The sequence below is a fragment of the Procambarus clarkii genome, chromosome 26, assembly GCF_040958095.1.
Source record: "Procambarus clarkii isolate CNS0578487 chromosome 26, FALCON_Pclarkii_2.0, whole genome shotgun sequence".
NCBI classification, from domain to species: domain Eukaryota; kingdom Metazoa; phylum Arthropoda; class Malacostraca; order Decapoda; family Cambaridae; genus Procambarus; species Procambarus clarkii.
In genome coordinates, this window is record NC_091175.1 from 14348913 (window position 1) to 14365890 (window position 16978).

At 41.5% G+C, this 16978-nt stretch overlaps 1 protein-coding gene across 1 annotated transcript; it reads right to left on the reverse strand.

Annotated features, from left to right (window-relative positions):
* Positions 1-3785: 3785 nt before the first annotated feature.
* Positions 3786-11988, reverse strand: LOC138368791 (uncharacterized). The gene is made up of 3 exons (XM_069331486.1): positions 11898-11988; positions 5444-5553; positions 3786-4259 (listed from the first exon to the last, which is right to left on the reverse strand). The coding sequence occupies exons 1-3, from the start codon at positions 11986-11988 to the stop codon at positions 3786-3788; spliced, it is 675 nt and encodes a 224-aa protein (XP_069187587.1).
* Positions 11989-16978: the final 4990 nt, after the last annotated feature.

Consider the following 16978-nt stretch of genomic DNA (forward strand, 5'->3'; position numbering starts at 1 on the left):
TTCGTGACTCACCACGGGTAGGCCGTGGTTACCTGCTTGATGGGGTTCTGGGATGACGCCGAGGAAAATTAGACTCGCATCCGTACCAAAAACAAAATTATAGTAGTAGTTCAGATCCACCAGGCTGTTGCTTGGAGCGGCCCGCAGGCACACATATACACACCACAGCCCGGTTGATCCGGCACTTCCTTTAGAAAACTATCTAGTTTTCTCCGTGAAGATGTCCATGGCTGTTCCCGTACTATTTCTTATTCTCGCTGGGAGGATGTTGAACAACCGCGGACCTCTGATGTTTATACAGTGTTCTCTGATTGTGCCTATGGCACCCCCTGCTCTTCACTGGATCTATTCTGAATTTTCTTCCATATCGTTCACTCCAGTATGTTGTTATTATACTGTGTAGATTTGGGACTTGGCACTCACGTGTATATTATTTGATATCTATGTCGCCTCCTTTCTAGTGAGTATATTTGGAGAGCTTTCAGCTTCGAAACGATCCCAATAATTTATGTGGTTTGTCGGTCTATGCGTGCCGTATGTTTTCTCTTTATTCCCTCTATTTCAGCCATCTCTCCAGCTCTGAAGGGGAAAGTGAATACTGAGCAGTACTCAAGACGGGATATCACAAGTGATTTGAAGAGTGCAACCATTGTGACGGGATCACTGGATTTGAAAGTTCTTGTAATCCATCCTATCATTTTTCTGGCTGACGCAATATTTGCTTGGTTATGCTCCCTAAACGTTAGGTCGTCGGATATCATTATTCAAAAATCCTTTACATGCTGTTTTCCTACTATGGACAGATTTGATTGTGTTGTGTTCCCTGTATTATGTTTAAGGTTCTCATTTTTACCGTACCTGAATACCTGGAATTTATCACTGTTAAACATCAAGTTATTTTCTGCTGTCCAGTCAAAAACTTTATTAATATCTAGATGCTTGTAGTTTTTCAATGTCTTCAACAGAGGTAATTGTCATGCTGATTTTTGTGTCATCTGCAAAGGATGATACGAAGCTATGACTTGTATTTGAGTCAAGTGACTTTGACTTGTGATTTTCTATTTGGTTAACTCACCACGGGTAGGCCGTGATTATGTGAATCACCACAAGTTGGCCGTAGTTATGTGAATCATCACAGGTAGGATTTGGTACCAGTTGAATGGGCTGGAGGGGGGGGGGGTAAGTCAGGTGCCAGTTGAGGGAGTATCTGGTACATGATGATGAGGGATCAGATGCCTGTTGAGGGAGAATACGGTGCCAATTAAGTGAGGGGTATGGACACAGTTGGAGACCTGGAGCCAGTTTATAGAGGATCTGGTGACATTTGAGGGGGGAAGGGGGTGATCTTATACCAGTTGAGGGGGATATCAGGCGTCAGTTGAAGGAGTATCTGATGTCAATTGAGGAAAATTTGACGCCAGGTGAGTGGGAGTTCAGCGGCCAGTTCAAGGAGTATCTGATGGCATTGGAGGGTGAGATCTGGTAGTAGCTGAGGAGAAGAACTATTGGTAGTTAAGTGGGAGGTCTGGTGGCAGTTGAAGGGTGATCTGGTGGCAGTTGAAGGGTGATCTGGTGGCAGTTGAAGGAGGTGAAGTGGTGCCTGGTTTCCTCCTCCAAGAACTTTTCCACTTCCTCTCCAGCCAGCTAAATTCCAAACCCACATCCCTAACCCCCCTTCTCCCCCCCCCCCTTCCTCAATCCCTCAAGCCGCCCTCAACTTCCCTTCCTCGACCTTCCTTCCTTACTCCCCCCCCCCCTCCCCTCTCCCTCCCCATCACCTGGCGTCACCTGGCTTGATTAATGACTACATGTAATTATTGACGAGTTCTTGTCGTAGGAATTAATTATCAAATGGCCCGCTCTTACATAAAATATTATTTTAATATGCGTACTCTCAGACACACAAGACACTCGCATTCACAAAGGAACACAAACAGACAGACACACACGCCCACACACACACACACACACACACACACACACACACACACACACACACACACACACACACACACACACACACACACACACACACACACACACACAACATACACAACACACACACACACACACACACACACACACACACACACACACACACACACACACACACACACACACACACACACACACACACACACACGCTGAAAACAAAAGGCTGGCATTCCGAAAGGGAAACTATGAGGAGACAAGGAAATTCCTAACAGATATAACATGGGAAACAGATCTCAGGGGAAAAACGACCCAAGACATAATGGCCTACATCAAGCAGAAGTGTAAGGAGGCAGCAGCCAAGTTTGTCCCGGTCCAAAAGGTAAACAACGAAATGCAGATGAGAAACCCATGGTTTAATCAGAGATGTTGACTTTGCTAAGCAACAAAGTAAAAGGGCATGGAGAAACTATAGAAATAACAGGACACTTGAGAGCAGAGAGAGATACCAGAGCCCCAGGAATGAATATGTCAGGTTGAGAAAAGAGGCAGAAGGGCAATACGAAAATGACATCGCAAGCAAGACAAAGACTCAACCTAAATTGCTGCACAGTTACATTAGGAGAAAAACAACAGTAAAGGAACAGGTAATGAAATTGAGGATAGAAGCAGATAGATTCACTACAAACGACAAGGAAGTGTGCGAGGAATTGAATAAGAAATTCCAGGAGGTCTTCACATTACAGCAAGGGAAAGTTTCAGAGATAAGAGAGGGAATAGTTACCCAGGAACCAATAGAAGAGTTTGAGACTACCAATGGGGATGTATGAAAGCTTTTGCTAGAGTTAGATGTGACAAAGGCTATAGGCCCGGATGGAATATCACCAGGGATACTAAAGGAAGGAGAAGAAGCACTGTGCCTGCTACTCCCCATAGTGTATAACAAATCACTGGTAACAGGGGAACTGCCAAAAATTTGGAAGACGGCAAATGTAATCCAGATATACAAGAAGGGGGATAGACAGGAGGCACAGAACTACAGGTCAGTGTCCCTAACCGGCATACCATGCAAGCTAATGGAGAAGATTGTGCGAAAAAAGCTAGTGGAACATCTGGAGCAAAAGACCTTTGTAACACAGCATCAACATAGGTTCTGGAATAGCAAGTCCTGCCTCACAGGATTAATTGAATTCTACGAGCAGGCAACAAAAATCAGGCAAGAAAGAGAGGAGTGAGCAGACTGCATATTTTTGGATTGCCTGAAAGCCTTTGACACATTACCACACAAGAGGCTAGTGAAAAAGCTAGAGATGCAGGTAGGAGTGGAAGGGAAGGTACTCCAATAGATAAGGAGTACGTAAGCAACAGAAGACAGCGAGTCACTGTGACGGGTGAGGTTTCAGATTGGTGAGACGTCACCAGTGGAGTCCCTCAGGGTTCAGTCCTTGAACCTATACTGTTTCTGATATATGTAAATGATCTTCCAGAGGGTATAGAATCGTTCCTCTCATTGTTTGCTGATGACGCTTCATGCAGGTCGGCGTTCAATCCCCGACCGTCCAAGTGGTTGGGCACCATTTCTTTCCCCCCGTCCCATCCCAAATCCTTATTCTGATTCCTTCCCAGTGCTAACTAGTCGTAATGGCTTGGCGCTTTCCTCCTGATAGTTCCCTTCCCTTCCCTTCCATGATAATCTGAACTAACCCGGTCAATCTTACGCTCCCAATCCAGGTTAAATGCCATCTTACTCCTATACTAGCGCGCGCGCGCTCAAAAAGCGTATCCGACAATTAACAAAACCCAGCTTTTAATATAAGATAATACATCACTCCTATGAACCGCTAACTGTTACATCACCGAGGTTTGTCCTCCATGAGTCTTGTTCCTGAGCCGTGTTCTCGAGTCTTGTTCCTGAGCCGTGTTCCTGAGCCGTGTTCCTGAGCCGTGTTCCTGAGTCTTGTTCCTGAGTCTTGTTCCTGAGCCGTGTTCTTGAGTCTTGTTCCTGAGCCGTGTTCTTGAGTCTTGTTCCTGAGCCGTGTTCCTGAGCCGTGTTCCTGAGCCGTGTTCTTGAGTCTTGTTCCTGAGCCGTGTTCTTGAGTCTTGTTCCTGAGCCGTGTTCCTGAGCCGTGTTCCTGAGCCGTGTTCCTGAGCCGTGTTCCTGAGTCTTGTTCCTGAGTCTTGTTCCTGAGCCGTGTTCCTGAGCCGTGTTCCTGAGCCGTGTTCCTGAGTCGTGTTCCTGAGTCGTGTTCCTGAGCCGTGTTCCTGAGTCGTGTTCCTGAGTCGTGTTCCTGAGCCGTGTTCCTGAGTCGTGTTCCTGAGCCGTATTCCTAAGCCGTGTCCATGAGCCGTGGCCCACAACCTTGCCTCCTTAACCTGAACTCCTCCTGTATAAGTTCTACTTCTGTTGTTGTGTTTCCTCACTATTTTCCTCCTCAGATCGTTTTCTAGTTTCTGTTCCTCCGGTTGTTTTCTATTTCTTATCCCTGTTCTATTTCTCTCTCTCTCTCTCTCTCTCTCTCTCTCTCTCTCTCTCTCTCTCTCTCTCTCTCTCTCTCTCTCTCTCTCTCTCTCTCTCTCTCTCTCTCTCTCTCTCTCTCTCTCTTTCCTGTCTCCCATCTGTCTCACTCTCCTTCTTTTCTTCCCAGGTTTTCCGTCCCTACTGTCTTTCCCTTCGTCTGCCTATTCCTCCTCCTCCTCCTTTCTCCTATCTCCATTTTCCCTACTCTTTTCCCCATTAAACTCGAGTATCACGTGCCAATCTCCTATCATGGGTTCCCCATCCACGACAGCCACTCCCTGTAAATGATAGCCATGAGTTGCCCCTTCATCTGACCCATGTTATTACTATTTCACGTCCAGAAAATGAAACCAATTGGCGATCCATCGAATACCAAGGTAATGCGTTGGACAAATGTTATTATAGTGATTTAAGGCTTTAAACCTAAATGCAGTTATACCTGACGTTGGGAATAATCGATAGGAAGGCTCAATGCCTCCCTGAATAAAACAAGGAAGGTAATAGCACATTTTATTTTGTAATGACATTAAATTTTTCCATGACCTTTTACCGACATTGACTCTGCTAGAGACATGCGGGGGTTGAGGAGGCGAGGGGGAAGGGATAGGGGGTTGGGGAGATGGGGGAGGTGAGATGGTGATTGGGGTAAGGGTGTGGTAGAGGAAGGGGGGGGGGTAGAGAGATCTCGAGAAGAAAAGATAATTGAACACCTTTATGGTCTCTGCTTTGAGCACTAAAATGTAGATGAAGTAGGATTGAAGAGCACTACAGCCGTATTGAAAACGAAGGTAAACAGATTGATCGAAACTGTGAACGCCAAGAAATCCGGACTCCGCCTGCCAATAGTTGTTGGGGAATACAAACCTGGGTATGCCTATGGAAATGTCAAGACCCACAAGCCTGGAAACCCACTTCGGCCAATCATCAGCCAGATACCCACACCCACATACAGACTGGCTAAGCGACTCAACGGATTGCTGACTCCTTACGTACCCGTGCTTTCAGCTTGAAGTCTCCCAAGGAATTTATCGACTTACTGCGTGGAGCACGGGCCACAGGGATAAGAGCCTCGTTGGATGTGGAGTCACTAATTACCAACGTACCTGTGGACGAAACAATCGGGATGATAGCAGACAGTGTGTATCGTGACCCGGCTTGCACTCCTCTTGACATGCCAGAAAAGATACTGAGAAAACTACTCCAAGCCTGCACTAAAGAGGCACACTTCTTGAGCCCAGATGGGCACTTGAATAAGCAAGTAGATGGGGTCGCCATGGGTTCACCCCTAGGAATCCTGTTTGCGAACTTCTACATGGGCACCATAGAGCAGAGGGCCTTAGTTGACATGGACTTGAAACCGGCCATATACTGCAGGTATGTTGACGACACTTTTACACAGATACCTGATGCCAGATGTCTGCAGCAACTAAAGGAGGCATTTGAGCAGAATTCTGTGTTGAGTTTCACGTACGAGATGGAAAACAATGGGAAGCTGCCCTTTCTGGATGTAACAGTCATGGAAAGGAGCGAAGGCTTCCATACTGCAGTCTACACCTAGGAAACAAACATAGGAATGTGCTTCAGTGCCAATAGTGACTGCCCAGACAGGTACAAGAGGAGTGTTGTCAATGCTTACGTCGACTATGTGCTCTCAGCCACAGCTCAGGATGGAAAGAAGTCGATGAAGAACTCTGTAGGGTAAGGCAGGTCCTAGTGAACAACAGCTTCTCTAACGGTTTCGTTGAAGACATCATAAAAAGAAAGGTGGAACGCCATACAACCTCTGAAGAGTCAACCAACACAACACTTGTACCCCCTATTACACTATTTTACAGGAACTCCTTTTCGACGGCTCATAAAACGGAGGAAAGAGTCCTGAAAGATATTGTTGATAGGAACGTTATCCCTATGACAAAAATCAGAAAATACAATTGATAGTTTAATATAAAACCAAAAACGGCCAATCTACTCATGAAAAACTCCTTAGACACAAAGCAGAACGCTTTGAAGGAGACAAACGTCGTCTATGCCTTTAAATGTCCACTTAGGGACTGTAAGCCCCAAAGAACTCAGTATATAGGCAAGACAACGTCTCTTTCCAGGCGACTAACAATGCATAAGCAACAGGGCGCCATCAAGGAACATATAATCTCTTCTCACAACCAGACCATCACCAGAGAAATCTTAACAAACAACACAGAAATCATCGATAGGTACAGCGATAGCAGGCGGCTCAACATTAGTGAGGCACTACACATCAAAAAGTCAACACCAGCAATCAACAACCAATTAATGCACAACTATATTCTACCCACTTCAATGCATCGTATGGGCCAATTAGGCCCTCTGCAGTTACTTCCATTCTCATGTACCCACCTCACCCAAACCAATAAAAAGCGAGGGATATGTCAAATGTTACACACACACACACACACACACACACACACACACACACACACACACACACACACAGCACCACTCCCTTGCCAGGTAAGTTCAATACGGGCTTACCTGGCCCATCATCTTTTTACCATAGCCCATCATCTTTTCTATTCTTCACTTCCTTCCTTCCTCTCTCTCTCCTTCCCTCCATCTCACCCTGTCTACGACTCTCTCTCTCTCTCTCTCTCTCTCTCTCTCTCTCTCTCTCTCTCTCTCTCTCTCTCTCTCTCTCTCTCTCTCTCTCTCTCTCTCTCTCTCTCTCTCTCTCTCTCCCTCTCTCTCTCTCCCTCTCTCTCTCTCCCTCTCTCTCTCTCTCCCTCTCTCCCTCTCTCCCTCTCTCCCTCTCTCCCTCTCTCCCTCTCCCTCTCTCCCTCTCCCTCTCTCCCTCTCCCTCTCTCTCTCTCTCTCTCTCTCTCTCTCTCTCTCTCTCTCTCTCTCTCTCTCTCTCTCTCTCTCTCTCTCTCTCTCTCTCTCTCTCTCTCTCTCCCTCTCTCCCTCTCTCTCTCTCTCCCTCTCTCCCTCTCTCCCTCTCTCCCTCTCTCCCTCTCTCTCTCTCTCTCTCTCTCTCTCTCTCTCTCTCTCTCTCTCTCTCTCTCTCTCTCTCTCTCTCTCTCTCTCTCTCTCTCTTTCTCCCTCCCTCCCTCCCTCTCTCTCTCTCTCCCTTTATCTCTTACTAATTGGAGTGTCACCGACAATCTCAGGATGTCATACTGGTCAAGTGAGCAGCGTGGAGGGTCAGCTGCCCTCTCCTCGCTTGACTCTTACATGATCATTAAAGATGGGACACCATCTTAACGAGCTCTCCTCTACTACCCATCCCCCATCTATACTGCACCTCAACACTCTCCTTCTTACCCACCCTTTCACTCCCATCCACTTATCTTACTCTTTTCTCCCCTCTCGTCCTTACTTCTGCTACTCTCTACCCATGTTTATTATCGCATCTTTCTTTTCCCATCTGTTTCTCACACTACTTCTTCCTCGTCACTAACCCCAAACGGTTAGTTCTTCTTTAACCTCCTGATTCGTCTTTATCATGCTGCCTTTGCCACCTCATCCCTAATTACCCCCCCCCCCCCTGTTCCACCTCATCCCCATCTACCCCTTTTTCCACCTCATCACCAATCCCTCTGTTCCACTTTATCATCAACCCACCCTGTTCCACCTCATCACTAAACCCCTGTTTCACTTCATCACTAAACCCCTGTTCCACCTCATCACCATCTTCTCTGTTCCATTACATCACCATCCACCCTGTTCCACCACATTGTAACTCAAGGTTAAACTATATATATATATTGTAACACTAGATTAACTCTATTATTGCAATACCGGGTAATTAGTAATACTTGGTAACACTAGTATTTTGGAACACTATTAAAATGTTCAATGTAATATGAACTGAAATATGGAGTACCATTAATGGTTTACACCCTGAACTAATGGTACCTTTCCAAGGAACTGCTAAATAGATAAACACTAATTAACTAACGCTGCCACCATTCTGTCATACTGAATATTAAATCAAATACAGCATTGAGACAGAAACCACTCCTATACTGAGAGGTACTGTCTGGATGTAATCACTTACTGACAGGCTGTTTCCAATCTGATACTGGAGACCTTTAGATGGTAAGACCACGGGTAAGCTGTCTCCACCCTTGGCCGTGTGGTGTATTCGCCGTCCCTTTTTATCACTTGTACTCGGCACTCTCTGAATCTTATTTCCCCCACAAGGGGTATTTTTCCCCCACAAGGGGTATTTTTCCCCCACAAGGGGTATTTTTCCTCCACAAGGGGTATTTTTCCCCCACAAGGGGTATTTTTCCTCCACAAGGGGTATTTTTCCTCCACAAGGGGTATTTTTCCTCCACAAGGGGTATTTTTCCTCCACAAGGGGTATTTTTCCCCCACAAGGGGTATTTTTCCCCCACAAGGGGTATTTTTCCCCCACAAGGGGTATTTTTCCCCCACAAGGGGTATTTTTCCCCCACAAGGGGTATTTTTCCCCCCCACAAGGGGTATTTATCCATCAAAACTACACCAACTGATGTGAGCTGGTGGTTTTCCTGTTGGTTCAACTACAAAAGGGAGGGCCTTGTAAGGGCCCCCCCCCCTTCTCTGCTTCACCTTCCAAGACATTTCAATAAGACTTGTTTTACAAGTGCTTATAAGGACTGATCTCGTAAATAAACAGGTGAGGGCCTTCCACTTCACGTGCAAAAATATTTCAGGAATTCTGCATAAATGTTTGACAACTATAGTACAAAACCCTCAAGTCTCAAGGAGGGAGGAGATTAATTATGGAAGGGAATGGGAGGAAAAAGGAATGTTTGATCCAGACTCTTTACTCAGTCGTAATCCTCACCTCTGCTGATGGTTGATGTCTGATATCTGGCCTACCAAGTGGTAAACTCCTCGAGGTGCTGCAACTCTCTCTCTCCCCGGAATTAAGGCAACAATCGGATGTATGGCAATTAACCCTGATTTTGTTACTAATTACCCCATGTTTCAATAGAACAGTCAATCTAGTGTTACAATAGATAGTATAACCTAATGTTAAAACATCACCAATCCTTCTGTGTTTCACCTCATCACCAACCCCCCTGTTTAACTTCATCACCGACACCTCTGTTCCATCCCATACCATCACACAGACCATATACACTGATGGGTCACTCAATACAGCTACAGAGAGGGCTGTTATTGCTCATCAGCCCGATGGAAGCACAATTAAAAGGAATATAAGAGTTAGTAACTGGGTATCTACAATGCAAGCTGAATTGGTAGTAATACTGATAGCACTCAAAATTATTGACAACACTGAAGTAGACAGCTTAATTATTTCTGACTCTCTTTCCTAACTATTAACGATAAATAGTTTGCGATTAAGTAATAACGTGCTTGTCTCCGAAGCCAGACATAGATATATAAGCATACTTAATAGGGGGATAAATATAAAAATGTTGTGGATGCCTTCTCACATTGGTCTGCAGGAACATTATACGGTTGACACCCTTGCTAAGGTTGCAGTAAATAAAGTCTGTTGAGCGGCATCCTGAGTTATCAAATAGGTCCCTTAAAAGTATCATTAGACGATGGATTTGGATGAATTTAATAAAAGCAGAACATTGAATACCTGGAACTAACAGATCCATTGTTCATCACACTGAAAAGTGTCAAGTAAAGGACGTGTATGGGGCAAGTAACAAAATCAGTAGACAGACGTTGTCACAGCTCAAACAAAAATTGGTTTCAGGTATCTCTGACAGTTCGGCCTGTATAGTGATCTAGATGAAGTAAAGTGCAAAGGGTGTGGACAAAGACAAGGATACACTCTAGAGCATTATATCGTGGACCAATGTAACGGTTCTATTGTTACGTAAAGTATGGTGACAATAAACACAAACACTAAGATAATATATATATTTGGTCGAATATACAGAAGTACGCAGGTGATACTTTGGTGTGAGTTGAGCGCACTGAGCGTCGGTACAGTATCTCGCAAGTGTCTTCTCTGGACCACACTTGAAAGTAGACTAGTTAATATTTGATTGATGAAGATTAAGCCAGTCAAGAGGTGGCACGGGCATGAATAGCCCGTAAAGTTAATATTTGCTATTCTGCTGCTTATATGCTCGGGCAACACCTCGCCTCATTCATCTCCAAAGGTTGACAGGAATATTAACAATGCATTTGGAGTGAGTATATTATTGGGATAATCTACTCGCTACACAACCTTTCCTATCCCAAATCCTTATCCTGATCCCTTCCAAGTACTATAGTTTTGTAATGGTTTGGCGCTTTTCCCTGATAGTTCAATTCATTTCTAATCCATCTGTTCCTCATTACAGTCCTCTCCCTGTTCCTCTTAATTTCCACTTCCAACTGTTCATTTTCATCTACAATGCCCATATTTCTCTTGATATTCAAACCTCTTGTTTCTCCTCGACCACATTCCTCCCTATTTGTATTCATCATAGTTGTCTACATTCTCAGCTCGTAACCGAGGGACTAGGGTTTAACACCTATGATCCAATCTCTACCAATCTCTCTATCAATCCCTTCATTCTCACCACCAATCTCTAAGTCTGCCCGAAACGCTTTGCGGAATAGTGGCTTTAGGCATTGTATCTATAAATTTATCTATATCTATAAATCTATAAAAAAATTTAAAACCTCTTGTATGTATGTACCTTACCTGAATAAACATTTATTTATTTATTCAACGATAAGAAGATGCTCGGTGATAAGAAGATGCTCTCCATTTTTCCTTCATCTCCCTTCCCCTCTCCCCCCACTAAAGGTTCATATGTCTCCATCCTCCTTTAGTACGTGGTTGAGACCCGCTATTTGAGAAACACTGGCTGATATGGTTCTCGATATATCTAGCAGCCTTCTTGCTCGAAACAGTGGAAAGTCAAAAAGAATAAAAAATCTCTAAGTTATGCACATTATTTTCGTTTTCTTTGAAATATTTGAGTTCAACAAGTTTTCTTTTGCAGTGGCATTTGAGTTTTGGGGATACTTCTTTATATTTTGCGTTTATGGAACACGTCACATAAAACTTGAAATTACATTATCTAAAATGGCTTCTCACAAAGTCATAACTTCAGGAAATAATGATCGGTGCAGAGCGTCGAGAATCATAAGAACATAGGAATGAAGGCAACTGCAGAAGGCCTATTGGTTCATCCGAGGAACCGCCAATTTTTAAGAACATAAGAGTAAAGGTAACTGCATTAGGCCTATTGTCCCATACGAGGCAGCTCCTATTTATAACAACCCAATTACACTCATATACATGTCCAACCCACGTATGAAACAATCAAGGGACCCCACCTCCACCACGTTACGTGGTAATTGGTGCCTCAAATCAACAACCCTGTTACCTAACCAGTATTTACTCTTGATTTCGTCAAGGGCTTTTAAAATAATGAATTTATTAGAACAAATTTACGGCTATTGAGCACTATTTATAAATCTCCTGACCAATTGTACTCACCTAGTTGTGCTTGTGGGGGCTGAGCTTCGGCTCTTTGGTCCCGCTTCTCATCCATCAATATTCTTGTGTAAAGCTTCTCGAGCTCTATCATATCTACATTTGAAACTGTGTATGGAGTCAGCCTCCACCACATCACTTCACAGTGCATTCCATTTACTAACTACTCTGACACTGAAAAAGGTCTTTCTAATATGTCTCTGTGACTCAGTTGGGTACTCAGCTTCCATCTGCGTCCACTTGTACGTGTATCTTCCGTATTTAATAATCCATCCTGGTTAACCTTGTCAATTCCTCTGAGAGTTTTGTATGTCTTGATCATGTCTCCCCGAGCTCTCCTGCCTTCCAGCGACATGAGGTGTAATTCACGCAGCCTTTCCTCGTAACTCATGCCTCTTAGTTCTGGAACTAGCCTACTGGAATACCTCTGAACTCTTTTCAACTTCGTCTTAATTGTGCTTGACAAAGTACGGGCTCCATGCTGGGGGCCGCATTTTCCAGGATTGGTCCTACGTACTTATGTGGTATACAAGGTTCTGAAGGAAGTTCTGATGTTAGCCAGCCTTGCATACGCCGCTGATGTTATTCCTTTGATATGGGCTTCAGGAGACAGGTTTGGCGTGATATAAACTTCTAGATCTCTCTCGCTGTCCGTTTCATGAAAGGCTTCACCTCCCATTCGGTATCCTGTGTCTGGCCTCCACCTAGTTTCATTACCTTATATTTACTTGGGTTGAACTTTAGTTGAACTTGTTGTAGTAATGTTTACTTGTAATTGAACTTTACGTGTGGAGAGCGTCAAGATTTGTAAATATTACGTGAGTGGACCTTTAAGACATAAAATGTTCACGTCTTCGAATTTCCAAAAGGAATATCAAATAGTCATATCAACGTTAATTATACAATCGTAACAAAGTCTGATTTGATTATGTCTACTTTAAACTTGTTATCCACTAAAATAGTCACTGTTTTATGGAACACAGCGTGCACTCATAAAATATAATGTAGTCTCCCAAAAGAAAATGCAGGCACCAAAGAAAACCAGTAGTGTGCGAATTTGAAAGAAAATTGCAATACTGTGAATAACTTAGCAATTGTTCAGTAATTTTTTTTAATAATTATTTATTTTTTAATAAATAAATAATAAATTTATTATTTACTTATTTATATACAAGAAGTCACATTGGGTTTATAAGGGAACATAGCATTTATGTTTTTACATTCTTGAAAAGCCACTAACACGCATAGCGTTTCGGGCAGGTCCCTATTCTAACAGATAATTTTAGGTAGGTAATTTCTAACAACATTGGAAATTTTTTAACAGATTTGACAAAGATTAGCAGGTACATTAAAATAAAATTTTAGGGTTATCAATAAGTACATTGTAGCATAATTTGAGGATTATTTCAAGGTATAATGCAATAAAATATGCGCTCAAAATAACAACCATGATTTAAGATGATAGTTATAATTACAATGGTGAAGTTGTATGGCTTAGGAACATATATTGGGGGATTGGGTAGCACTAGAAACAGTAGGAGTTTAAAGCACTAGGTAGGAAACTATGAAGATGAAATTAGGTACTTCTTGGTTTTATTTTTGAATAAGGAAAAAGTTGGACAGTTTTACAATTCGTTAGGGAGTTTCATTGTGTCTATTGTTTCGAGTTGTCTCTAAGATGAATGGAGTTAAATATAAAATAAATAAGTTAGAAAAATATATAAACCAAACGCAAAATGCAGGCTGAAAAATGGAAAAAAAAAAAAAATATATATATATATATATATATATATATATATATATATGTCGTACCTAGTAGCCAGAACTCACTTCTCAGCCTACTATTCAAGGCCCGATTTGCCTAATAAGCCAAGTTTTCATGAATTAATATATTTACTATAATTTTTTTCTTATGAAATGATAAAGCAACCCTTTTCTCTATGTATGAGGTCAATTTTTTTTTATTGGAGTTAAAATTAACGTAGATATATGACCGAACCTAACCAACCCTACCTAACCTAACCTAACCTATATTTATAGGTAAGGTTAGGTTAGGTAGCCAAAAAAAGCTAGGTTAGGTTAGGTTAGGTAGGTTAGGTAGACGAAAAAACATTATTTCATGAAAACTTGGCTTATTAGGCAAATCGGGCCTTGAATAGTAGGCTGAGAAGTGCGTTCTGGCTATTAGGTACGACATATATATATATATATATATATATATATATATATATATATATAATATGCATTAAGCATAGACACAGTGTTCTTCCATATTAACAGGGACTTGATGAAAAACGTAAAAATGACTCCTCACTTGCTCTAGTGCAAAGACCACCATCTTGGGAGATGGTGGTCTTTGGTGTGTATAAATACTCCGAAATTACCATCTCTTTTAAGGGTCTGAGCATATATATATATATATATATATATATATATATATATATATATATATATATATATATATATATATATATATATATATATATATATATATATATATATGAAAACTCACACCCCAGACAAAAGAGGACAGTAGCCGAGGCTTTTTCCATCCCCCCCCCCCCCCCCGCTGGCACTCCGGTCGTGTTGGTCGAGCGGTTAAGGGATCCTGTACGCCAGCAGAGTGCTCCTGGCAGTATGGGTTCGAGTCACTTTTGAGGTGTGAGTTTTCAGTTGCATATAGTCCTGGGGACCATTCAGTATATATATATATATATATATATATATATATATATATATATATATATATATATATATATATATATATATATAATTATCATCTAAATAACTATCATCTTAAATCATATATATATATATATATATATACATATACATATATATATATATATATATATATATATATATATATATATATCAATTTTTTATATAATTTTTTTTAAATTTGAGTTAAAACTAACATAGATATATGACTGAACCTAACCAACCCTACCAAACCTAACCTAACCTATCTTAACCTAACCTAAACTAACATAACTAAATCAATAATTTATGTTCTTAATATAATATAATAATAATATTTAAAATAAACCAATAGGAAACAATTTATTGAAAATAAAGAAAATCACTCGGCCTATTAGGTAAATCGGGCCTTGCATAGTAGGCCGAGAAGAGCGTTCTCGGCCTACTATGCAAGGCCGATATATATATATATATATATATATGTCGTACCTAGTAGCCAGAACGCACTTTTCAGCCTACTATACAAGGCCCAATTTGCCTAATAAGCCAAGTTTTCCGGAATTAATATATTTTCTCAAATTTTTTTCTTACGAAATGATAAAGCTACCCATTTCATTATGTATGAGGTCAATTTTTTTTTATTGGAGTTAAAATTAACGTAGATTTATGACCGAACCTAACCAACCCTACCTAACCTAACCTAACCTATCTTTATAGGTTAGGTTAGGTTAGGTAGCTGAAAAAGTTAGGTTAGGTTAGGTAGGTTAGGTAGTCGAAAAACAATTAATTCATGAAAACTTGGCTTATTAGGCAAATCGGGCCTTGCATAGTAGGCTGAGAAGTGCGTTCTGGCTACTAGGTACGACATATATATATATATATATATATATATATATATATATATATATATATATATATATATATATATATATATATATATATATATATATATATATATCGTTTATTTAATGCATCAAGCTATTGTGATTTCTGTGTGTAATGAAGTAAAGCCGAAGAGGTAGAACAGCTTATTGACATAGCTCGGGTGCATGGAGAAATTGTGTTAAAACTTGGTTTGTGTCTCGGAGAGACTGCAGGACCCGTAATAGGTCAAGATGATTTCCTGGTTCTAATTCTTTTACCATGTCGTAGCTCAGTCGATTAAGGCAGCGTCTGTTATCCTCTCGGACGTAGGTTCGAACCCTCGTCACGGCTTTTGCGGATTTGTTCATCTACGTGTTTATACATGTGCCCATTGGGACTCAAGAAAGGGGCCTCTTTAGCGCAAGGTTCGAGTAACTTCCTCAATATGTTCTATTGTAAGTCCATAGGGGTATAAGCCGGATCATAATACACTCTGTCCATCATCATACTGATTGTTTCGTCCACAGGCACGTTGGTTAACAGTGATTTCACATCCAGAGAGGCTCTCATCCCTGTGGCCCGAAAATGATTTTATACAGTGGTCTGTATAAACTTTTTTTTACTTGGCCTAACTAACGTTAGTTAAGCCATTTTTATTTTTAGGAAATGTATATGTTTATCTCTCAGAATGTTTGGTAATATGTTTATTGTTTGTGATAAGTGTCTATGTATGTATGAACACGTTGTACTGAACGGGTTGAGAATAGCTTGAGCTACCTCATCCCTTTGTGTGTATTTTATCTCAATAAACTTATTTCAATTTCAATTTCCTGTGGCTCGTGCTCCCGCAAAAAGTCAACAAATTCTTTTGGAGACTTCAGGCTAAAAGCACAAGGCACATAAGGAGTCAGCAGGCAGTTGAGTCGCTTGGCTAGTCTATATGTTTGTGGAACCGCCAACCCGCCGAAGGCGTAAATGCCAAAACACTGTTCAGTTTTAATATCCTACTGGAAAAGATCATCAGGGGCATATGGGGGGACCTTTGGCAAGCCGCCGGCTTCCTGTCCTCATCGTGGTCAGGTAAACTTAGGTGAATATATACTCATTATTGCATTATCCTATGTTAATGTTTAATACTTGTAGTAGTAGAGCTTGTATTTAGTGCTGTGATTTTTACTTACGCAAAATATCCAAATGATAGAAACTACTACACTGACATTTAAATATTGTTTAATATTTCTATATATCTATTTCCAATGAGTTGTATTCAAATCCGATTCTTTATACAAGATGTGAGATTATGAAAATATAAATATCTTGGCCGGAGAATGGTAAGAAAGTCACCTCTTCACTGTCTTTTAATAACGTAAACGACAATTCACTGTGTAAAGTCTTCGTTATTCTTAGAACGCGTTTCTTTTCTCGACGATTGCATTTAAAGGAGCAAAACCGACCTAGAATGGCAAACATTCTACACAGGAGAAGAGCGGACCTGGAATGGGGATTACTCTACACAAGGG

Bases quoted from the DNA above. Each gene is read 5' to 3' on its own strand.
- LOC138368791 (XM_069331486.1), bottom strand. From the start codon at position 11,988: ATGATAGAGCTCGAGAAGCTTTACACAAGAATATTGATGGATGAGAAG. The intron at 5,554-11,897 runs GTGAGTACAATT...TTTCGTCCACAG, and splicing joins GCCCCCACAAGCACAACTAG to GTACGTTGGTAATTAGTGAC. The intron at 4,260-5,443 runs GTACGTAAGGAG...GACACGGCTTAG, and splicing joins ACTTCAAGCTGAAAGCACGG to GAATACGGCTCAGGAACACG.